The sequence below is a fragment of the Syngnathus floridae genome, chromosome 4 (genome assembly GCF_059516105.1).
Source record: "Syngnathus floridae isolate MCC-2025c chromosome 4, RoL_Sflo_1.0, whole genome shotgun sequence".
Taxonomy (NCBI): domain Eukaryota; kingdom Metazoa; phylum Chordata; class Actinopteri; order Syngnathiformes; family Syngnathidae; genus Syngnathus; species Syngnathus floridae.
This window is the reverse complement of record NC_142416.1, coordinates 9,635,939-9,660,617: the sequence shown is the minus strand read 5'-3', so window position 1 is coordinate 9,660,617 and position 24,679 is coordinate 9,635,939. Positions and strand designations below refer to the sequence as shown.

General features: G+C 38.1%; 3 protein-coding genes across 8 annotated transcripts; 1 reads left to right on the top strand and 2 right to left on the bottom strand.

Annotated features, from left to right (window-relative positions):
- Nucleotides 1–3,879: 3,879 nt before the first annotated feature.
- Nucleotides 3,880–7,530, bottom strand: LOC148398966 (uncharacterized). Its single transcript, XM_088374425.1, has 4 exons — nucleotides 6,899–7,530; nucleotides 6,705–6,823; nucleotides 5,933–5,984; nucleotides 3,880–5,167 (listed from the first exon to the last, which is right to left on the bottom strand). The coding sequence occupies exons 1-4, from the start codon at nucleotides 7,191–7,193 to the stop codon at nucleotides 4,089–4,091; spliced, it is 1,545 nt and encodes a 514-aa protein (XP_088230551.1). The 5' UTR covers nucleotides 7,194–7,530; the 3' UTR covers nucleotides 3,880–4,088.
- A 428-nt stretch (nucleotides 7,531–7,958) lies between these two features.
- Nucleotides 7,959–17,366, bottom strand: vwa11 (von Willebrand factor A domain containing 11). Its single transcript, XM_088374424.1, has 18 exons — nucleotides 17,311–17,366; nucleotides 16,607–16,794; nucleotides 16,014–16,150; nucleotides 15,779–15,923; nucleotides 15,483–15,576; nucleotides 14,786–14,914; nucleotides 14,043–14,229; nucleotides 13,714–13,883; nucleotides 13,447–13,559; nucleotides 13,196–13,312; nucleotides 12,941–13,114; nucleotides 12,691–12,823; nucleotides 12,395–12,547; nucleotides 12,187–12,279; nucleotides 11,781–12,046; nucleotides 9,835–9,968; nucleotides 8,714–8,873; nucleotides 7,959–8,576 (listed from the first exon to the last, which is right to left on the bottom strand). The coding sequence occupies exons 2-18, from the start codon at nucleotides 16,787–16,789 to the stop codon at nucleotides 8,187–8,189; spliced, it is 2,778 nt and encodes a 925-aa protein (XP_088230550.1). The 5' UTR covers nucleotides 16,790–16,794; nucleotides 17,311–17,366; the 3' UTR covers nucleotides 7,959–8,186.
- A 1,321-nt stretch (nucleotides 17,367–18,687) lies between these two features.
- LOC148398964 (prostaglandin D2 receptor 2) lies at nucleotides 18,688–24,108 on the top strand. Of its 6 annotated transcripts, none has more exons than XM_088374562.1 (3): nucleotides 18,688–18,780; nucleotides 19,921–19,979; nucleotides 21,930–24,108. In XM_088374562.1, exons 2-3 carry the CDS (start codon nucleotides 19,924–19,926, stop codon nucleotides 23,230–23,232), a joined length of 1,359 nt encoding a protein of 452 aa, XP_088230688.1. In that variant the 5' UTR covers nucleotides 18,688–18,780; nucleotides 19,921–19,923; the 3' UTR covers nucleotides 23,233–24,108. The 6 variants fall into 6 exon arrangements, with proteins under 6 accessions (XP_088230688.1, XP_088230691.1, XP_088230692.1 ...); XM_088374566.1 differs by having other exon boundaries at nucleotides 18,715–18,780; nucleotides 19,921–19,963; XM_088374561.1 differs by lacking the exon at nucleotides 18,688–18,780 and adding an exon at nucleotides 18,815–18,860.
- Nucleotides 24,109–24,679: the final 571 nt, after the last annotated feature.

The window sequence follows — 24,679 nt, the reverse complement described above, 5'->3', positions numbered from 1 at the left end:
ATACATTCAGAGTACAGTGCACTACAATGTGTACACATTAAAAAATGACTTATTGTGAATTCTGAAGTGTCTGCCATATTGGAAAGATTAGATTTCAAATGTGAGAATGACAAGATTATAAAAACATTAATACAGAAAAACTAATTCCATCATGGTTATTATTAATATTACACACAGGCTAATCCCCCCTCCACACACACACACACACACACACACACACTCACACATGGATGGACAAGTATAAAACATGACATGCATAATAACACTAAATTTCAAGTGGCTTTTTAACATTTTATCCTTTAAGCACATAAAACAAATGCTTTTTAGCTTTCTGGGACATAAAGTGTCTTTTCTTTTGTTTCTTTTAATCTTATGACAAGACCTTAACATTTTATTACAAACTTTGGGTTTAGATGAAAAGAAGGAGAAACCAGAAGAAAAATTCAATATATCTTGGCAAAAGGTATTTTTCCAAACTGTGATGATGGTGGTAAAGTTCAGGGATTTAAACTTGTTCAGTGCTCCTACAACAAATTGGAATACAAGTTTGAAGAACACATCTACGTTCAATTCATTGTGTATTCATTGCCTGTTAAGCACCAAATTTAACATCGGAATTTTAAGGCACTTACGAGTTTCTCAGCGCTCTCAATTTAATTAAGTAGTAGGCCTATTTTCCAAGCTGTTTCTCGGCTCTGCTTAGACTCGTGACTGCCTCATGAATTTTAAAGGCGGTAAAGACAAGGATTTCAGAAGCATTCAATGACAAAGTCTTCAGTACAAAAAACAGGGGTGAGCTCAAAACTAAAGAAAATCAGCAGTGATGAAAACGGCCACACGGAATAATCGCCTCGATTTGCAATCATTGTCATGTTGTATGGAAGATTGACTTTGTAATTGCAGATGAGGAAGCAGTTCACTTGCCTGACTTCTGTGCAAGCAGGGTTCTGTTCAGCTCCCACTCAATAAGAGTGTAAATTTTGCGTAGGAACAACAAGTTTCTTTGCCCGTGCCTTGGCAGTAAAGTAGGTCTTTGTAATCTGCTGTTTTTATGCGACAGCCAGAATGAGGCAGTTGATTTTCACGAAAGCACAATGACTTTGAAATCAAAACGCAATAAAGAAGCACATTCGCTCGCAGCATTATGTCATGAAATTAAAATTATTTTCACGGAGGCAAGCAAAAGTCTTGCGCTGTATGTTTTATTCTTATTAGGGCTTATATTTATTTGATACATTGAGAAATATTTTGGTCAATTTTTGTTGTTGCTCTTTCTCGTTCATTGTTACTAAAGATGTGTTTTTTTTGCATCAGAATCTTAATCTCAAATATACGTAGCTAATTGAAAGAAATGTTCCAAGTGTGTTAGCAAGGAATCTGCTTGACAAAATAATTTGAGAGAAGTGGATGAATTTGCTATAAAATGAAGCTGCAACTTCACTCTTTCTTGTGTTCAGTTCTCAAAATAATAAATACACCTTATGATTGATAAAAGAAATACAACAAAAATAAAACCCAAAAAACTCCATACAAAACAGGTTTGTATATGAAAAGAACAAATATATATCAATGGGAAAAAATTAACAGAAAAGAATGTGAGGGAAGAAAAAGGTTGTGTTGGTGTTTTCCACTTGCTACCTGTGGGTAATGGATTTCTCCTTGGAAGTAATATAAATCTCTCTTTAGAGGTGATAGCATCTACAACAAAGGAACTGTTAGAAACCACATTTATCTTATTTATTTATCTCTCTCTCGTTCTCTCTCTCTCTCTCACACACACACACACACACACACACACACACACACACACACACACACACACACAATATGATAGCTTCTGCTGGCTATTTATGTCCTTTGAAGGCAAGATTGAAATGTTATCATCTGCACCACCGGCAATTTATACGTGCAACTTTAGCATCGATATCAGGTTTAAACCTGCATGAGCCTAGTAACAAACAAGAGTTTCCAGTGGTAAATCATGTCAAGAATATAACAAATTTATGGGATATGACACCTTTGTTCAAATTTGGCAGCCCTATTTGGATTTTGTGGATACTATAATATTGAAATGTGACTGTCCTCAATTTACTGCAAGGATTGTGAAATTCTGAATGATTTTGTTATTGTTATTATGGTGTTTTGCATGGAGCACCCTTTTTGGGATCGGTCTCGGGGGAGGTTTTTTGTTTATTGTATGATTATTATATATTTTTTTAATTCTTCTTATATTTTTCTCTTCTTGGTTTGTCTGTTGTTAGCTGGGTTGAACTGAAAACTAAAAAGAAAATAAAAAGAAAATATTCCCCCCCCAAAAAATCAACCCCAAAATGACATTTTTTGACGTAGTCTACTTTTGAAGGAAGGAAGGTGATAAGAGTTCTTCTCCATCAACCTTTTTTTGCTAGACAGTTTGCCCATTTACGTTTACATCTCTATCTTGTGAAAGCTTCATCTGGGATCACCTCTGCAAACTGGTTCCAACAAGTTGCAGAGGTGGTCTTATTCTTTTATGTCTACAGAAGTTTCCACTCCCGGTTGAAGCACAACTCAAGGTTACAGCAAACGCAAGCACAATTAACGGTTCTAGTCAGCACTTCAAAATAATCATAAGTCCAAAATAAGTTGTCAACCCTATCAGAAGGCGTGAACTTGATGATATCGACAACGCGAGCAATTTTCATATGAAACTCAAATAATTAAGGAAACAAAATGAAATTATTTAGTTAATAATCAGTTGTGTTGCGATCTACTTACAACTATGAGTGAGGGGTCCCATCCACCTCCCACTGAAAAAAAATCCTGTCATCTTCTCCCAGTTCATATCAACTCGCACTCCTGGTAACTCACCAGTGAGAACATTGTGATTCTGTAAGACTGTTGGAGAAGGGATCATTTGAAAATCCAAACACTGGCAGAGATCTGTAGAATTAAAGTGTCTCACAATGATATTCATCTGTTTCCTAATATTCATGAGAAATCATTAACATGATCAGTGTCTTCACATAGATGAATATCACATGCAAAAATTATACAGACATTGGGTAATTTCAGCAAATTTGTTATTTTAGAAGTGTGTATCAATCTAGTCCTCCAGTACTTCTTTCCATGAAATAATGTCAAAGAAGGAGCTCTGCATTTCAAAAAGTTTTATCCCTGGGTTAGAGCAAATGGCTTCATCAGTGAAGGGTGATTTTTCTGGCGTGAGTTAGATCCCCAGTTTGACTAATTGTAAAATGATGTCTTTAAAAAAATGAAATGTCTTTCTTAATTTAAATGTCATACAATAATTTAGTTAATCCTCAATTCAACTTTATTCATACACCACTGCATAACCATTGCTGTAAGAAAGTGCTGTAACAAATGATAAAAGACAAGAATTAAAATAGTACAATCAGAACAAAAAAAGCTTAACTTGTAATTAAAATATGAATTAGTGGTACCCTTTTATTCCCTCATGTGGCATGTTGTGGAGAAAGTACTCCTGGGAAAAATAAAATGAATTTTCCATCAGCCTTCACTCTGGTAGTACAGAAACATCACCGATAGATGGTGGTGTTGCTCTTTGATATTGCTGCTTTACTTGAGGGTAAGACTTGATTATTATGGTCTTTGTTTTCTTGTTTTAATTCAGCAAAACAATAAAAATGTTAATATTGCATCATTCAGCTGTTACTTTTGTTCTTGTGAATAATTTCCACATCTATGTGATGCCATGTTATTTGCCCAGGGCCTTCACAAACCGCTACTGACCATCCAAATTTCAAATTGGTCCTACCAGCTCTAGCTCTTGGTGACGTCAATATTTTTCCACCCTGATAGGCTTGTAAGAGCAAAACGTATTAAACACAACTTGGACCAGCAAAACACATTAGTAGCTGTGTTCACATTATAAAATTTAATTCTCAACATCTTCGGGTTAGGGTTACATCTTCAGCACTGTACAGTATAGTCTATGGAAATGGCAGAATTGGTATAGTCACAGAATAAATATTTGACATATCTTTTCTAACACAGATCTTTAACAACACCCCATTTGTCCTCTTTTAAACACCAACACAGGCTACACGCAAAAACTTTCTTTAAGACTATCCCTCGTCAACATGTATCCGTTGATGGCGTTTCAGGTTACATTTCTGTGTGAACCGTTTTCCGCATGCCAAGCAGCAATAGGGTCGTTCTCCAGTGTGGATTCTCCGATGTGCTTTGAGATTGCTCAGCTTGGTGAAGCTGCGGCCACACAAAGAGCAGCAAAAAGGTCTCTCACCTGAGTGAGACTGCAGGTGAGCCTTAAGATTGCTAGGGTGGGGGAAACATTTCCCACACTGGCCACAGCGCAGGGAGTGCCTGAAAACCAGGTGACAGTCTGGAGGGGATAAAAGATATGCATGATGGGAGTTTAAAGACGGAGGCTGCGCTCTATTGTTAACCAATAGCGTGGTAGTCAATTTGTTTGCGAGGTGATCTGAAAGTGCAGTCGGGGGCGTAGCTTTAGAAGAGGGGGAAATTTTGTCAGGTGGAGCTGCAGTGCTGTTTGACAGTATGGGAAGAGGCTTTTTCATGGGTCGGCTTACGTGTTTCAGTCTGTCCTGTTCTGTATTTTTAGAATGCAGCTTCATTCCATCTGGCATTGTGGTTATATGGGAATTTGTATTTTGCTTAACAGCACTTGAGAAGGATGCGATTCCTGACTTTGTTGATGATTTGTTACTCATGATACGAGCGTCAACACCACCATTTGGAGCCACAAAAACCACCTGCTTAGTAATTGGAATGTTTGGTGAGTTGGGATTTTTCATGGAGGAAGAATCAGAGATCGAAAGTTGATCCCTGCTTGTATTAACACAACTCCTACTATCTTCTATAGCAGAGTCTAATGGCTCATTCTTTGCTTGCTGTAAAGAACAATTGCTTTTGGCTGGATCACACTCCCAGTCAGGTCGAACTCTGTGATGATGTTGCGTCCAGTCAGTGTCCATTTCCCCAGACAGATCCGTAGGCATGTCCGAGCTCTCTAGGCCTTCAGGAAAGTTGCATACATTTGATATCTGTAGGTCTTTCTCTGTGTCATTCTTCAAAAACACATCGCCCGTGTTGGTTTCCTGATCATCATCTGGGTTTGTTTCTATCCTCACACTTAGACTGTGAGAATCATATCCTTCTTCATCTGAGAATGAGAAAAATAATTTCAATTGCAAGTTTACCAAGAATGTATGATTATTTTCAGTAAAAAAACACACACACACAATGTTATATATCATTTCAGCATTTACAGTATTACCACAGCTTAAAGCTGATGAGCTGATAAGAAAACTGGTGAGCCATGATTGGTCGTGACTGGCAACTGTGATGTGATTTGCAGTTGGCAAGTGGCAAGATGGCCACCCACTAAAATGGATAACAACATATGGATTTTGTCTACTTCATCTAGTCGGCACACCACTGAAATGGCACATATTGTATCTGATATTTGTCCACATCTGAAAGAGGCTGATTCCATGCGTTTTTTTCCTAGTTATGATACCATAATTGTGGTTGTAGTTAGGACTACTATTCCCAGCATGCTTAGCGATTCCCATAAGGCATTGTGTGTAATGTGCTCAGATGTCAGAAGTAAACAGACTAGCAACACGTAGGTGTCCAGTGTGATCATTATACAATAATGTGCAATTGTGTTACTTGAACCATGCAATGTAAATCAAGCCTTAGTGAGCTCACTGATGCTGAAGCTGTATCAAATATTCTTCAAAGTTAATGTTCCGTTTTTAAGAGGTATTTATATTAATGAAGATGAAATTTGAAGTGCTGAATAAGCGTACCGCTTCATATTGAGAGCTGTGGGTCTGTGTATGCTACATGCGACAGAACTTTATCAACAACGCGGTCCATTGGTGAAACATCTCATTCTCCAAGATGCATAGTTAAAACTTACTGACTTCTTCCTTCACATTGACAGCCGGCATCACATCAGCATGTTCAGTTTTCTGAAAAAGGGGCAAACAGAAAATAATTCTAAACATGCTAAATTTCATTTGCCACACAATTCCTTTTAATAATTTTACAGAAATGTTTGGAAAGCAAAATGGTTGGAATTTCTGTGTAATTAATCTACAGGGGTCCTCAAGAGGCAATATGTGCATTATTTTTTACTAATTCATTTCAGGTATCATTTGCATTGTATCATTAAAGTAGAGCCAAGGAATGACTGTCTGTGGGGCTACATTGAAACTTAGCATCCACAAAAGCTTGATTAAAATCCATGTTGTTTCAAGGCTCCAGGCATATTATGAAGCTTAACAAGGTTATTGAGTCTCCTCTCTGACTACTGTGTTATCAACAGCGGTCGTGGAGGCAGGCTTTCAGCTCCATGGTTTGTTAAAGAAAATTCGTTTTGCTAAAACATTTCCACAGGTAGCGTAAATTGTACTGCACCATAGAGTAGTGAAACAGCTATAAAGCTTTTCAAACTGGTGCCGAACTGTAGTCGATAAAGAAAACATTTTGCTCTGCGTCAATGAATCAATGTTGTTTAAATGTCAATTATAGGCGTATGGCATCTGTTGTCAAATACTAATGACCTCATGTCAGTCTGAAAAATACCAGAGGTGACAGAAAAAAGGATGCGTGTGAACCTTTAGAACACCCTGAATAATGTGTATATAGTGCACTCATTATATTTTGCATGTCTGCTGGGAGATCATCACATGTGTGTCCTCCACTGCGATGAAACTGGCTGGAGGTCCATCTGCCTCTGTTTCACAGATCTGGCTGCCCGTCCATCTAGAGTCTCTTTCTTTTCCCCCACCACAGGACATCAAAACATCTGAAAGTAAAACCATTCAATAATCATAATTCTGTAATCCTTATTTACAGGAACTTGTTTTGTATCAATTCTTACCATCATGGAGTTGTCCAAGCCTTTCTTCTGAAGTATTGCCATTGTCATCATTTGTAATATCAACACGCGTGCCATCTTTTTTTACTTCTTTCCCATTGTGATTATTTAATTGCATCTCAGCGCATCCCAACTTTATCCTTAAGGTCTCTAATTCCTGGTACCTACGCTTCACTTCATCCAAAAAGCAGTCCTCTACCAGCTGTGTGACCTTATACATGGCTGTTTTCACCACAGTCTCCATCACATCTAGTAGCTGCGTCTGGAAGGTGACAACGAGGTTGTCAAAGTCTGACATGACGGGAACGAGTATGCGTTTCGTTAAAAAAAATAAAAAAAATAAAAATTGAAAGTACGTATTGGAAAAAACGGTCGTTTCCAGCTGCGGATACTTCTCTTCTTTAGCTTAGCAAGCTTATGCTAACGAATGAATTCTATTGACCAACACATCACGGTGTTCGTGCAATTCATGTTATCATAACAGCACCCGCTCTGAAAATCTCCCCAGGTCAGCACGATGGAGCAAATCAAACAAAAATATATGTTTATATAGCACACATTTAGTAAATCTTCCAGCGATATGTTTTTTGTAGCTAGACAGGTGACGTGCTACGGTGGCTGCTTTAGGCCAAACATAATCCAAAAGGCGTTTTAAATTGAGTGAAACCCTTTAGTTGCCCTACCCCACTTGTCGTTATTGTTGAGTTGGAATTCAATTTTCTAACATTCATAAAACTCACTCTCGACATTAATGCTGCTATTTTAGTGGCGAGAAAGCTACTTTGAGAACTGTGTTAACTATTGAAGGGCACCACTTGTAGATGAAAGATTTTTGTTCTGGTTTTTTTGTGATAGAATGGGGGGGCACCTCTTTCCAATCCAACAAATAGCCGTGTTTCCCCTTCCCTGCAGGCTAAATTTAATTCACTGAATCGCAGATATTGATTATATTAATTGCCTCATTGAAACTCTTATGTGCTCTTTTACAGCATATGTGGGCTGATACGAGTATGCTTGAGAAAGAAGCCTTTGAGGAGCATCAATATATAGCAAGATTTATTTTTCATGATAAATGATGGGTGTAGGCATTCTGAGGGGAAAAAAGTCACTATACTGTGGCCCTAACCCTCTTCCGAAAGAGTGTTTTAAAAGGGACACCAACTGTACAAAATATATCCATGTGGTGTTTCCCAAATTTAAATCATCCTTGCGGTATTTAACAATCAAATTGTGCATTATTCAATCAAGGTTTTTAGTCCAATATTCTATGAGATAGTTAGAGAACACAGATCTATGCGCTTCCAGTTTTTAGAGTCCAAGCTAACATCAAGAGGCACAGCAACAAAGGTGTTGATGGACCTACAGCAGGACGGCCTCCAGATCGTACAATAGAGTGATAACACTTGCCAACATTGCCAACTTCGTCAATAGCGACAAACTCAACAATTTGTGAACAGCAGGAGGCATTGTAGTTTGCCTGTATACTTGGGGCACTCAGAGAGGTGTAGAATAGAGTGCCATCCCCCTGGCGGAGGGAAATGCTCTCAATTCCTGTTCCATTTCCATCAGTAAGATTGGCAGACAGCTCCCACTCGAAAAACGAACATTGAGACAAATCATGAGGACAGTCATCAGCCGATACGCTGACCACCTCACACACAGGCTGCACAAAATCTGTAATCTGAGAACAAATGAGAAATGGGAAATGTTTTATTTGTTTCTAGAATGCAATACATAATATTTGAGATGTACATACGTATAGAATTACTCAACAAATAACAAAAGCCTTTGTGTGTAAAATGAAAAAAAAACACTTACCTTAGTTACAATAGACAAACTCAGAACAGCATAATTGGAGTCAACACCATTGGATGATTTGGCTTCTAAAGTCAAAGTTGCATCAGTTCCTGATGTTGTGTTAGAAGGCGCAGTAATGGTCAGAGTTCCGTTGGTATATGTTCCATTTGTCAGGTTAAGACTGTCAAGAGAAGATGCAAAATGTCCCTTAAAAACATTTCTTTAATGACAAAACAAGTTGTTTAAAATGTGAGGTGATTATCCGCTTTTTCGTGTAAATACATTGCAGTTGACTCTAGAACCTCCATGCTTGAATGCCTTTGCAGTAGTTAAGTTACCAACCTTTTTTTATTTATACTAAACCAGGGGTGTCAAACCCTTTTTCTTCACGGGCCGCATTGTAGTCATAGCTTTTTTCGGAGGGCCATTATGACTGTCAACCCAAATAAATGTATGAGCACCTCATATTAGTATATACATTAAAAGCTACAAAACAAACTGACAAATAACTCGTTTTCAAATCAAACGAGTAAAAACTGGTCAAATATTAAAAAAAAAAAAAGATATTATTAAAAGTGCAGACAATTTGCAATAGTAATGACGCACGAATTAGATGCACAATTTGTCTTTGCGGGCCACATAAAATGATGTGGCGGTCCGTATCTGGCCCCCAGGTCTTGACTTTGACACCTGTGCTCTAAACAGTGCTAGATTTGTACCAATTTGTCTGGAGTACTGTGTAGCACAGTAACATGAAAAAGCTTCCCTTACAACGCCAGATAATTTGTAAGTTGTAACAACATTCACCGCTAGATGGGAGACATTACTAAGTAATACTTCCAACTATTAATCTCTATTCGAGGAAAAAGTACAGATATGCTGCCAGCCATGAGTGATTTTATGGCATTTTTAACATCACTAAAATGTATGGAACTTCTTCAAACACAAATGAACTAACTGTGATGTATGTAATTGCCTAGCACACAAATCAGCCATGTTAACAACATGCAACTTGAATTTACTTTACCATTCAAAGGTTCGGGGTCACCCAGGCAATTTAGTGTTTTCCGTGAAAACTAACATAATTGCTCAAGGGTTTCTAATCATCAATATATATATAATATCTTCATCCACAAGCTCACCTGCTTGGATATGACATTGGAAAGTCTTTGTCATTTCTTGCAGTGATGTTAAATGTACCACTTGGGCCCTGGGTCATAATGCTGAAAGGGAGTGTGAAGTTTTCCCCAGGCTCCACACTCCTGTCCACTGTGGCCTAAAATTCAAGAATCAACACTTTACCAATACTGAACAGTAAAATGTATCGTGTCTTGTAAAAATGGCAATTCCAATGATGTTGAGACTGTTTCGTAAAATCTACAAAAGCACAATACAACTGTTTGTAAATGCTACATTGGCGATTATTAACTCATTTTGAACTTGATGCCGAAAGGCGCATGCTTACGATTGGTTACATCCCCTTTACTTTTGACAACACTCAACAAGCATTTAGGAATTGGAGACATTAAGTAAAGCTTGGTAGGTGTAATTCTTTCCCATTCTTGATTGATTCACAGCTTCCGTTGTGCAACATTCTGAGGTATCCATTGTCATATTTTGTGCTTCACTGGTGGCAGTGTTAGAATAGGCCTCTTTGTGATGAGACAGGTAGCTTGAGCTATGCCATTATCTTTCTGTGACCCTTCTCCTGCTTTCACTGGCTTTCCTTCTCTGACACTTGGCACATATATATTACCGTATTTTCCGCACTATAAGGCGCACCTAAAAACCTCAAATTTTCTCAAAAGCCGACAGTGCGCCTTATAATCCAGTGCGCCTTATATATGTATGGACCAATATGGATGAGGACTAATTTATTAAAGTAAGCTTTATGTGTTTATTTTGTGTGTCGTGTGATATTAACGTTTGAGCAACGTTGAGTTATTGATATATTGTTATTGTTTTCACTATTTTGAGTGTTACTATATTGTAAGTGCATTAACGTTTGAGCCACATTGAGTTATTTATTCTATGCGCTTTATAATCCGGTGCGCCTTATATATGGACAACGTTTTAAAATGGGCCATTCATTGAAGGTACGCCTTATAATCCGGTGCGCTTTATAGTGCGGAAAATACGGTAATTGATTTCAGTTAAGACTGAAAGGTCACACACTATCACACAGGCTAGGTAGAGTCGCCCCCTTGTAGGTTTGCGGCTAAGAGTAAAAGAGAAGGAATCTTGGAGGTGAGGGTTAGGCTTTCTTCCGTAATCTCGCAGAGAAGGCAGTTAAACTGAGAGGGCAGCCTCCTGGTGATATCTCTTAGCATAGCGAGCATTAAAGATAAAGAACTGGGAAAATATAACACTAGGCCAATCAGTCTTACTACAAAGTCATGCTGTTGGTGATGGTTCCTACACAGTTGTGCAAATTACTCATGACATTGTGTAACTGTTAGCTGACAATGGTTTTCAAAAGCATTCTTTTGCCATCATGGCAATGTCTGTTACACAATGGTGCCGGTTTTTAATGCTGGTTTTTAATTGCTGCCTTAAGGATGGAAGGTCACAGGCATTCTCTGTTGATTTTTGGCCTTGTCCCTGACAGGCAGAGATTTCAAATCTTTTGATGTTAAACTAGATCCATGACAAAATCCCTAAACTCCATTTTAAATTGCGTTAAGTTGTTCTTAAACTGGTAGACTATTTACTCACACAACTCTTCACATAGTGGTGAAGCACACTGCAGCCTTTCTTGTGAACAATGCCGCCTATCAGGGAAGCTTATTTAATACCCAGCCAAGTTTCCAGTTGACCTGTCCACCTGTAGATTTTTCTAAATACGTATATTTTTAGGATCCCTCAGCTTTCCTAACCTTTTGTTTCCCCTCCTTCACCTTTTTTTAAACATGTTGCAGTCATTAAAAAAATCAATAATGTTCATCCCTTTTAACAATACATAACCTGCATGTCTTTTCTAGTGTATTTGTTTAAATATAGGTTGAATAGAATTTTCAAATCATTGCATTTTTTACTTAACAGTCCAACTTCATTAGAATTGTGGTTTGCACGTAGATAAGGGCCAGACCTGGATAATCACTTTGGAGACAGACATCTGAGTGGTGGATTGCCTCTGAAATGCACCACTTGACACCTCAGTTCCTTTCAGAATCACCACAAACTCCCCAGCAGGTACTTCATCAACCGTCACCAAAAAGTCACCGCTGCCCATGTCAGTTACTGTACCATTACGTTCAACTCCAGTGTGCGGCACTACCAGGCCAACATTTTCTACTCTGATGGAGGATGGACCTTTTCTCCCCATAACAGTGAGGATCAAGGTGGCTGGCTGGCCTAGTAAGAGAAGCAAACAAGAAAAGACACTTCTGACCATCACACATTTGAGAAAAATAATCTTGAATCCCCATAGGTGATTAAATCACAATCATGTGCCTTTATCATTGCAGTTATAGGATGTACTACATGTACTGTACCAGCTTGTGGGAGCCCACTGAGCACGGCATAACCTGGGTGAGGTCCCTTGAAGCTCTCCACAAAGTCATAGATAAAGGTAATTGTGCTTTGGCCTGAAACACAAGAACAATTAAATCCCGGTTTCTTCCGACTACAACGCATGTCATGGTCTGGTCATAATATAATGATAATGTATAATAAAAATGTATTTAATATCATATTACTGACCTGTGACTTTAATTGTATATGGTTGTTTAGAGTTAATGCTGATTCTCCAGGAGCCTGGCTGACTGTCTGCATGAAGAAGAATTCTCCTCAGATTGCCCACTGCCTGTATGGATGCCAGCACACCAGTGGTTTGTGTATCACTTTGGCTCACACCTGGAATATGTAAGAATGCATTATTATTTAATCATTTGTAAGATTATGTAATTCCTCAAAACAAATAACCAAGAGGGAAAATGTGTGGCATGTGCTGTAGTTTGGCACTGCCCATGCAGCAGAGTCTTCACTGTGCTTGACACCTGCAGGGTTGGTCAGTGTAAAAGACAGGGATGATCCTGTGATGTAGATGGTGATATTTTGTAGGGATTCCTCTAGCATAAAAGAGAAGGTCTCTGGTTTCCCAAGATCCCTTGTGCTCTGAAAAACTGTCACCTGAGATCAGCAGAGGAAAAAAAGGCTTTATTTTTTACTTTCTCCACAGGTTCCCTAAAACAATCACATAGCAAATGTTGAATGCCTCAAATGATTGAATTTAATCTCTTTTAATACCAAAGCTGAAGTGGAGGTATCAAGAATGACGTCTGTGGCTTGAACCAACTGACTTTTGGACACCTCTATGGCCTGGCCTCCTGAAGCCAGAGCCAGGTCCTTGTAATCAATAAATGAAGCAGCCCGAACAGAACGGCGGCGTCGTCTAGTTCTCCCAGTGATATAGAATGACACCTACCGAGATCAGGTGTCAGATATTCAGTTAAAATAAGCGTAGCAAATGTTCATGAGGTGCAATTGAAAGTCAGCATTAACCGTTGACTTGGTGGTTCTGATGAGGGCCACGATGGTATCTTTCAGATGGATGTCTTTAGCTGGAGCATCCGTGAAAATATAGATGTGGGAGGAGGCAGGAGAACCGGTGAGAGCCAACTGGTGACATCAAAAGTGAAAAAAGAGACTGTTTAACTCATCCTACTCTGCAGGATGCAATTTATATACTGCAAGTACCATTACTATGTATTTTAGTTTGCAAATTCCTTTCAACATATAAGCCAATTTAGCACCTGAAGTCCTGATAAGCACATCTCAGGGATGTCACCACCTCCTGACACTTTTATCTTTGAAATTTCTGCTTTCATTTGATCAGGGTCTGTTGTCCTAAATAAAGGTCCAAAATCTATATAAAAAGCATAAGAATGTATAATCAATATCAACTTCTTATTCACATGTAAGCACACTTTATAAACTGTATTTGTATTGACACATTTTTACTAAACAGCGATTGCCGAAAATGCAGTATCAGTGTTTAAAAACATAAGTAGCACTCTTACGTGGGTCATTGAAGGTTACCAAAATGTACTCTGATGGCTCATCTTGCGTTCCTTTTTTGGTGTCAATAAGTTTGTACACAGTGTTTCTGGCTACCACGATGTCATCTGACATACTGCCAGTATTATCAATGACAAACACCACCACAGAAGAACGGGCGATCCCCATCAATCTGTGATAAAGAAATTGAACTCGTACGGTCAACAAAGCAAACAAAAAGAAAGAAATAGTTTTACATTTGACATGCAGAAACAGACAGCGCAACATATCTTGGCTTGTTGACACCATACAGAGGAAGCAGTTTTTTTTTTTTTTTTTGTTATCCATTCACCGTAGAAAGTCGTTGTTCCCCACAGTCAAGCGAATGTCTTCCAGTAGCTGGAGACTGGCGGCTGTGGCTGCATTTACAGCAGCATTGTGGAAGGCCACGTTGTCAGAGCGACGCTCATCCTTGCTGATTCCTCCTCGAGGAACTGCTGTGCTTGAGAGATCACCTTCACCCCCATGGCTACATTTACCTGGAAAATGTAAAGGACAAAAAAAACCAAATTGAACTGCATTATAATGGAAACTGCTTGTTGTGTTGTTTGTCACACGCTGGTGTCTGTTTCTTGACTGGGGATAATCAGGTATGGTAAAGTATATTGATAATGATTTAAGTGTCAGGCAGCTCATCTAGCATTAAGTCCCTAATTAGCGATTTCAGTATATCAATTAAGAAAAACATCCAATCCGTACTTGTTTATTCATTTGTCCATTCCTTTTTCACATTTATACACATTTTCAACAAGCCAGTTGTCTTTTAAAATACCTTTTTCATAGGTCTTATACATGTTTTGCATTTGGTACTGTTTGGGTGCAATTGTAGGTTTACTATATGGTTGTCTTTGGATGAAAAAAAATATTAATTCTTTAATTATGGTTAAAACATATTGTTATAATGTTGTTCTTTGCTCTTTAATATTATTTTTAAATATTTACATGTGGTAAATTATAATACAAAGCAGATACATAGATTGAACAGTTTGGGTTAAATATGTTTTGGTATTAAAAATATGTGATGGATGGTGATACCTTGTGGCTTGGCAGCAGAAATGATGCCCATGTAGCCAGAAGTTAGCTTTTTCCCATTCAGAATGTTTGGAAGGATTGGGTTGGGACATGTTCCTGTGGCACAGTCACTGCAGGTGGCAGTGTCAATATCTACAAAGGAAGAAAAGAAAACAACGTTACACCTTATAAATAAAGCCAGTGTTAAGACAGAGTATAAGGGCAAAAATGAGAAAAAAATAGAAGTCATAAAATTGAATGATGATGAAGAAAAATGGTTTGTTGTAGTTTAGTTATTTATTTATTTTATTTCTAGAACATTTTTTGTTGAGTCACTTTAATGTCCTTAGTTAGCTGTTAGCATGCATTCCATGTCGTTATATTTCATGTAAACTTGACCCCCACATTCTCGCTGATTTAAATATTTGCAGATTATTTTTCAATTTTAACTTTTAATATTTTAATATACGTTTTTAATAGTTTTGGAGAGGAGGCTTATTCTTGCCTCATTTTTTTGTACGTGTTTATCAGCATATCCACACTCCCACACTTATATGCGTCACTTTTGTTATTCTTTTCCCAGCTGAGTAATCTACCCAACTTGTTTGCATAGTGTAATCATTATGATTTCCTACCCAACCCAGTATTGAATTAAATAATTTTCAAGTATTTATGACTGCAGTTATGAAACATAAGAGTGCACACAATCACACATTCCTACCTGCCAGGTTTTCCAAAGGAAGGTCAGGACGTATGAGAGTGACATATGGTTCTGTGTTGCCCAACTCCACCCAGTTACTGTGGCTATAGAAGTCCTGTCAGAACATTGTAAAGCGCATTAATTCCTTTTCATTTTAAGTGTGAGATAACAGTTATGTTAATATGTACACTGTATTTCATTTCTCAACATCCATCCACCCAACAGACTTTCAAATTGATTACTGTACTCCAACTTCTCAAGTGTCTATAAAACACACACATAAATAAAACATATAACGTGTACTCCACTCCACTCACCTGTAGTGTATGAAGGACTCTACCCAATGTTTCTCTGGCAGCCTTGAAGTTCCCACTGCGAATATTAGCCTTAATGGATGCCATTCCCTTTGTTATAAGACTGCGCCCCTCCAAAAAGGCCTCCGAATTGAAATGATGTGGAGCACTGAAAGCATTTGGACCTCATATTCATCAGTTTCAATATTTGTAATTGAAAAGGATAAAAAATGAAATGTTTCAGTCTACTCATACCTACCTATTGACAAAATTTCGATCCACAATTCCATTTTGGATGTAAATCTCTTGTAGAGCAGAGTGAAACTTCACTCCTGACACCTCACCTGTAGCTGTAGGGCCAAGACAGGCCTGGACCAGCTCCCCAGGAGAAGAACCCTGGAATCAGAGGTAAATGGCCGGCTGTCAAAGATTGGAAAACTCCATGAAGGGCAGCAACAATTCTTCTTTCCATTTTCAATTACCAATAAAAAAACAAACAAATATGCAATTAATTCTCTTTACATATGTTGAGATAAGATTATAGGAATCTGTATTTTAAATAAGAATTATCGATACAATTAAGTGGGGTTACAATTTGATTCGACATGGTTTATCAGTAGGGCAGCTCGCTCGCCCTCAGACCGTACAGCAACCATAGTCTACTTTAGTCTATTTTTATAATCCTAATCCTTTGTTTGAAAAGTGGGGGAAAAGTGTATTTTAATATGTATTTTTATACATTTCATATTTTCTCAGTTGGGTCTGTTCTGTTGACTTTGTCTTTTCCTCAATCATTGTTACCAAAATGACAAACGTGTGCTGTGTGCCAAGTCCATACAGCTTCTATCCTACCGTGGGAGTGAACTCATGACCAGCAGCCTGGGCCACAGCTCGACATGTTTCTATCACTTTTTGTAGCAGGGATGTTCCTGTAATACTGACGTGTGTGGACACGCCACCCCCGATGGGGACAAAGGCCACAGTAGGCCCAGATAGGACCAAGGCCAGAAGGGTGAAGCACAACCTTAACATCATTATCTCTGAAAAGGAAACAAAAATGAATTGTGATGACAATAAAATGTAATTGTGCTGACAATAAAATGTAAGAGCTTCGAGGTCAGGACACACATTTGTTACATCATCTCAAGTGCCACACTCAACAAAATTTGTATCGTTTGTGGTGTTGTCTATTTTGTGTTCATGTATATTTAATCTCGAGAGAAAGCCCCAAGTAATCAGTACAATTCTCGCACGTTTGGACCATATCTATAATTAATGACAATCAAGTGAATCAATCAGGAAAAATAACAACAATCTTTAGCGAGTGGGAAGAAATAAGGTCGGAAACCAAACCTTTATTTTGGGTCATAAATTATATCTACAGGAAACAAACAGAAATGTTCAACACTGAATCCTTCTATAGCAGTAGATAAATGAATTAAATAAATTGTAAAATACATTACATAAATGATTATTAATTAGATATCATCAAATGTTTTTGTATAATTCTAAATTGTTTAGTTGTCAAATTAAACGGAACAAAGAAAAAACTGTACCTTGGCATGTAACCTTTGCTGGCTTGAATGACTCCAAAGTTAAGATTGCAACACCATCATCAAATGTGTATTCTATGGTGGGGAGGTGGAGCTTAATGTTGAAAAAGTATGGATAAGTGAATCATTATCCAAAAAAAATCGTCATAAAAAGGAATATGCATTTGAGAGACTGAATGATTCAATGAAATGTGTTGTTTGTTTCTACAAGCACAATTATAGACACTGTCAAAACAGCATTTTAATCCTTGCAAAAGCAGTGCTAGTGCTGGATCTAAAAAAAAAGTATAGGTTAGAAAAATTCATGTTAAATGTGGTAGCCAGGAAGTATAAATTGCATTGACTCGTTTTATTCCTTACAACGATCACATATCAAAATATTAATCACAGAGGCTGTGATTTACCAAAGTCAAATTCCTTGTTTGGCATGCTCAAACATGGCGAATAAAAACTCTTGAATCTTGATTCTTGAATCTTGAATTAACATTCAACGATGTATAACATGCTACATTAAACCTGTCGACTTTTTGAGAACTTACTACAATGTTTTGAACATGTCTCAAGCTAAATTGTCATTTACTGTAGATTCATGATAACATCACTGACTCTGACGAAACATTTTTCTCGACATTTCTGAACAAAGAATTAGAACACAAAGTACTCTTCTATATAACAAATGGTGACCTGATTCCCCGTAGTCAAAAAAGCAATACATGTTCTCGAAGGGATTCATCTTATCTTCTTTTTTTTTTCTTCATCTTTAACTTCCTATTTGATGTCATGATCTATTTTTATATCACCTGACAAGTGTGGCTGTAACATTATAATTAGATGTGTCAAAGACAATGGACCAAACAAGGAAATTTCCACTCTTATGGAAAGTACCTAAGAACACAATTAAAGAGTTCCAGTGTGATTATGTAAGACTGTTCAGCATAATCCCAAAGGCTACGTCGTCATCATGCACTGTTTGTATTCTTTTCTGTATTCTATTCTGACAATTTAAACGTCGTGCACACTACACACTTTTTAAACACAAATTTAAAAAACTACTAACAACAATACAATGTTGGACTTATTTCACGGTATTGATAAAAATAAAATATTTGATTTGTACTGGGATGCTAAAGTTCAGTAAGTGGAAAGGTACTAGTTGCCATTTGTCTCATATCTGTGACAACTTCCAACAAGATTTTGATTGGGCAGGATTTTGTTTGTCCATCAAGCAGTTATCACATCGTGTCCAAATCCTTGCAATTTTATGGAATTTAATAAAGTTATGAAGCAAATATGCATTTGTGTTAAGTTACACCCTGTCTTATTTTAAAACCTTCCCCCATCTGCATTTAGGGAGGGGCAAGCAAGGTTTTGTTCTTTTGTGCAGGCTGGAGTGACAGAACAGGATGAGATACGCACTTGTGATAGTAAGTAGAAAGGAAACAAATAGATGCCTCCCTCAGATATAAAGTCTAGGTGAGTGTGACAAACTACTAGATGCATTTGGTCTCTCAAACTGTGGTCTGTAGCTGTGAAGTCAGCTCCATCACTCAATGGTATTTTAATCCCTATTCAATGGAATTCAGGGCCTTTATTTGAGTGAAATGGATATTATTATGAACATATGTATAGTCTGATAAAGCTAAACTAAAATTAAGGTGATGTATTTCAAACTTCGTTTTAAATTAAATGTTATGTCCTGAACATTTAGGCTTCTATATCCAGATTATGTGCGCTTGAGCGTAAAACCGGGGTATCCTGATTTTCATGCTGACACAAGCCTCGGTGCGTTTATTTTGAAGTTTAGTTCTCAACATCTGCAAGAATCATATTTCCGTTTCGAACAGGTATTCAAGCACTGTTTTGGTGAGTTGGGTGGACGTGTTTGGTGGATGTGATTGTATTTTATTCAAAAATAGGATAACAGTGAACTTTCTGACTCATTGGAGGGATCCATTTCTATTTCTAGCATGGCAAGCACTATCAGCAAACCTCCGAAAACAGCAAACCTCTATGATCATGGCGTAAAATGCCTTTTTTTTTGTACCAGATTGCACTTACTTGCATGGATCTACAAAAATATCAAAACTTTGTGCAGCCTGCCACTGTGCAAATTTTGGGCATAACTCACGACTGGCTTGCACTGGGCATGAAAATAAGGCCATTAAAGTTTCTCTAAGACAATATTTAGATACCTTTATAATATAAATACTGTTTAGATTCTATATGTTCATCATATATTTGTATTTGTATATTTTATCTAGATCTTTGCTTAGTTTACCACATAGACATTTTTCCAACAAGGCAGTTGCTTTTGGCTAATTTAATGTGATCATAAAATTTGATAATGAGATTTCGCGCATGGCTACTCATGTCTATAAGAATTCAACGAACCTACCGTAACTTAATATATTATGTCCAATTTCAAGGCAGACAATCTGTGATTGCGATGCCAATTTTGAACATTGGGTAAGATAGACAGTACAGCTTCGCTTAAAGCCACTCTGAATACTGTGATTGGATGAGCATGCTATTATATAAACTCACTAATTTCCAAGAAATGCATAAAATTTCCCCCCGGAACATTGGTCAACAATGGAATCTTTTTTTTTACAGCTGATGATTTCTGCAAGTGGCGTTTCATTGACGCAACACAAAGGTAGAAACCGTGCCAGGCAAGTTATTTTCTTTACCGGCTACTGTTCTTTATCATTCATTAGAGTAGACAAAAGGATCATTGCTTCTGTAACCCTCTCCAAAAAATTTAAGTAAAAAAAATCCTGCAGTTGGACTTCACAGCCCATGTGCCGCATGTGAGTCATTCACAATTGCTCCTATACATAACATCACGTTGACTTCCATTACTTTTATGTTTAACAGAGTGAAAAAAAGTGATTTAAAAAAAAGCCATAAAAGGGGAAGATTAAAGTGAGTTGCTAGTGCAGCATTGTTTAGCATTTCCAAAGAGCATTGTTCATCTAAACAGAGTAACCACATACTAAGTCAGGTATGTGGTTCGTCAACACAAAAACAGGCTTTGACGCATTTCAATCAGAGCAGAAACACGTTCCTAATGGCTTCTTGTTGTTGTTCTGCTGGTGGTTGTTTCAATACTAATGCGACAGAAAAGTTGTGGAACACATTTTTGTCGATGTGTCACTGTACTACAATAACTTTAATAATTACAGTGCAACACAGTGAGAGCTCATACAGTTATGCTCAGAAGTATTTAGATATTGATTCTAGTACCTTCATACAACACCACATACATAAATCTAAAAAAAAAAAAAAAAGAGATGGAATTGAGCTGGAGCTGTTCAGCTTTAATTTAGGATGTTTTGCAAAATAAACAATCACAGCATTTTTCAGGAACTTGAAATTACATTATTTGGACCAATGTCAGGAGGACAGAATAGTGAGCAATTTAATCAGAATACCCTGCTAACGATTAAATGCATGTTGGGAAATCCTTCAATAAAATAAAGGCGTCTCCCAACTGATCTCTATATCAGCAGACCACAGTGGGTTTTTTTTGCTCCACAGAGCAACTGTTATTTTATTTGGACATGTTTTGACAGACCAGTATAAAGACATAATCAAATGAGCAAATAATATATCCTGTATTTTCCAGACTATAAGTTGCAGTTTTTTTCATAGTTTGGCTGGAGGTGCGACTTATACTCAGGAGCGACTTATGTGTAAAATTATTAACACATTATATCATTTCACATGTTATTTTCACACTACACGGCAAGAGGGCGCTCTAGGCCTGTGGAATAATTGTAACTGCAACTGTCGATGAGTCTGACATAAGCGACATAGAAGAGGAAGCGCCGCATCTTCTATTTCCGGAGTTAGCGGAATTGTTTATAAGTGACACGGAGGATGAAGATTCCGTTGGATTTAATCTTTTGGAGTGACGCGGATGGTTTGATACACTTATTAGCATGTTTTTTATGCGATAATTACCTGAATAACTCAATATGTTACGTCAGGCACGTTTTCAGTTGGTTGTTTATGTGTCATGTAATGTTAGCATACCGTACAACTATTCAGCCTGTTGTTGCCTCTATCTCTCCTGAAATGTGAGCGACTGTGAGATTTCCCAGTATGACGTAACTTACCACAGTCTCTTGGTATGTACTAAGAGGAAATGTGCTTACGTTGATGAGATAATATGACAGAAAGTGACAGACTTACTGTAAATTGATGGGAGAATCTATACTGCTCAAATGTGAGTGTGAGATTTCCCCACCCTTATGCACATGGCAGAATATGACCCTGAGTGACAAGCAATCCTTCACACTCACACCATCATTGAGACTTAAATCCATACTGCCTGCATAGAAATCAGACAACAGAACTGTGACACATTATCAATTGAATTGTTACTGTGAGATTCCCAAACCTGGTAAATGTAGCCGACAAATAAAAGACTATGGTCACATGAATACTGCCAAACAATGATAGTGCTTAATGCAAAGTGAATTAGAACATACCATTACCCTGCCAAAAGTAATTGAGGGCAAATAGAAAAGTGACTGTATGCAAAAAGTAGCATGTGTAAATATGTAAGTCTATTTTTATAGTCATTAACTCTGACCGGTCTGTCTTCTTTCTTTCAGAGCACCAATGTCCAACACAACCATCGCCTCCAATGCCTCGGGGGACCAACATTTTTGTCCCCTGTTGCAGATCATGCAGGAGCATGCCCTGAACAACCAGACAAAGACCAATTGGATCGTTGTTTGCTTCCACGGCCTGCTCTCCTGTTTTGGCATTTTAGAGAACGCCCTGATCCTTTGGGTGGTGGGTTTCCGTCTGCAGCGTCGTACAGTGACCGCCGTCTGGGTGCTCAATTTGGCCATGTCTGACTTCATGGCCACACTGACACTTCCACTCTTCACTCTCTACCTGGCCTCCTCCCACAGTTGGGAGCTTGGCAACACTCTCTGCAAAATACAAGCATCCATCTTTTTCTTGAACATGTTTGTGTCCGCCTTCCTGCTAGCAGCCATTTCAATGGACCGATGCCTTCTAGTAATCAAACCGGTGTGGTGCCAGAATCATCGATCGGTGGCGCAAGCGTGGAAGGTGTGTTTGGTGGCTTGGCTGTGGGCAACAATTAATACATTTCCTTACTTCCTATTTCGCTCAGTGACCGAGACTGCGGATAAAAGGAAACTCTGCTACCATAATTTTGCCCTGCATCAAACATCGGAAGCCACACTTGAGAGAGACTGTGAAGTGAGGCAAACAGCCACAGCTGTCTCCAAACTGTTGCTGGCATTCCTGATTCCCCTCATGGTGATTGCGGGAAGCTACATCCAAATTGGACTCAGCCTGAGGAAAAGGAGTCGGAAGAGGATGCAACAGAGCATCAAATTAAATGAGGCGTTAATTGGATCAAACAATAATGGCACGTCGGGAGCTCCAACGCCACTTGCTTTTCCTCGATCATCCTTGTTACCTCCACCCTTGTCCCCAGGCACATCTTTTCGTCTTAACCATCACAACCAGAGCTTCACAAAGATGGTGACATCAGTGATTTCAGTATTTGCCCTATGCTGGGCTCCCTATCACATCTTCTGCATGATTGAGGTGTCAGCCCTATATTACCAGGATAACCTTAAAGTGGTGGAGGTGGGATTGCATCTCGCCACAACCATTGCTTTCTTTAATTCAGTGCTGAATCCCATTCTGTACGCCTTCAGCTGCCCGCACTTTTGCGTGAGGATAAGACAAAGTTTGGTAGCTGTTTTTGATGGACTCGTAGAGGAAGGAGGAGGAAAACGATTGTCTCCAACATTCGGTGTACAAGCTCATATGAGGCCAAAATGCAGTCGAGGTTCCTGCTATACCACCTCACGATCATCAAGGACTCCTTTACCTGGCCTCCCACCAAAATTGGATACTACCAACAAATAATAGAGCCTCAGTGATGTCCATAAAGCATTGCGACTCAAGCAATGATGTACAACATGTCGAATCGGTGAAAGGCTTTAGTCATCTGTTTCATGAATGAGAGTCGTCCCATTTGACACATCTCTACAAAAACAGTTTGCATTCTTACTCATATTAATATGGTTGAATCATTTTTGCGCTTCACAAATGTAAATAAATACTACCATGCAAAGCAAAAACCTTGCATCAGCAATGCTTCGAAACGTCATCGGCTTCTCTCGGCTTGAGCTCATGTATGATAGACTGACTCCCATGCTGTGGTCAGACGAGTTCACATTTAAAATTGTTTTTGAAAATGGACATTGTATCCTCAGGACCAAAGTTCAATGGCCAGTATGTGTTATGAGCACGGCATATTTCACTTGCACATATTTGAAAGCACCATTAATCCTGCATACATGTTTTGGAGCAATATATGCTGCCATCCATGTAATATATTTTCCCGGGACATCCCTGCTTATTTCAGCATGACATTACCATGACACATTACAACTGCAACTGTTACAAAGTACATCAGCGGACACCCTGAACTGTTGAGCAACTGAAGCTGTACATCAAGCAAGAATGGGAAAGAATTCAACGTGCAAATCTTAAACAATTTGTGTTCTTAGTTTCAAAATGCGTATTGAGTGTTTTGACAGTGAAAGTGATGTAAATGTAGTAAATGTGCACCTGTCTGAGCTATTTTGGATTGTGTTTCAGGTATTAAATTCAAAATAAGTGAATATTTGGAAACACACACGCACTCACACACACATAAAGTTTATCAGTTTGAGCATTAATTATCTCATCTTTGCTGCATAGTCAACTGAATTAAAACTGAAAAGGATTTGAAAGTAATTGTCTTCTGTTTTTTAATCCCCATCTTCATTGTAATTGTCAAATACTGTGACATATGAAAAAACATTTTTAAAAAATGGATCAATTGATTGCCTCCTTTTAAGAGAATTTTTGCAGGGTTTCATTGAATTCCAAATTAAGGATAAAATATATATTTCTTGCATTTGGCAAGTACTATTGCAAAACAACTACAACAGAGATTCTGAATGACAACATGATTGTTAATCACTAGAGGGCAGTCTGTCATCCCATTCATTAACATGAAACATGTTGGAGTAGGATTATGCTTTTCAGGTCCCCTAATCCAGGATCATTATAAATCTGCAGTGCTGAACATTTGACCACCTTTCTGGAAGATTAGATTTGATCATACTATATGAGACACTAATTTTGATTGATTGTCTCACAACCAAGACCCAAATTGTCTGGTTCCATCACATTTAGACACACACAGAATGTAATGTGGGTCAAACCAATGTAGGATTACCATGGAGGTAGTTGTAATTTGGAGGGAATATTAAAGAGAAAAGATCATGAATACAAAAACAGAACGGGATTAAAAGGAAAGAGT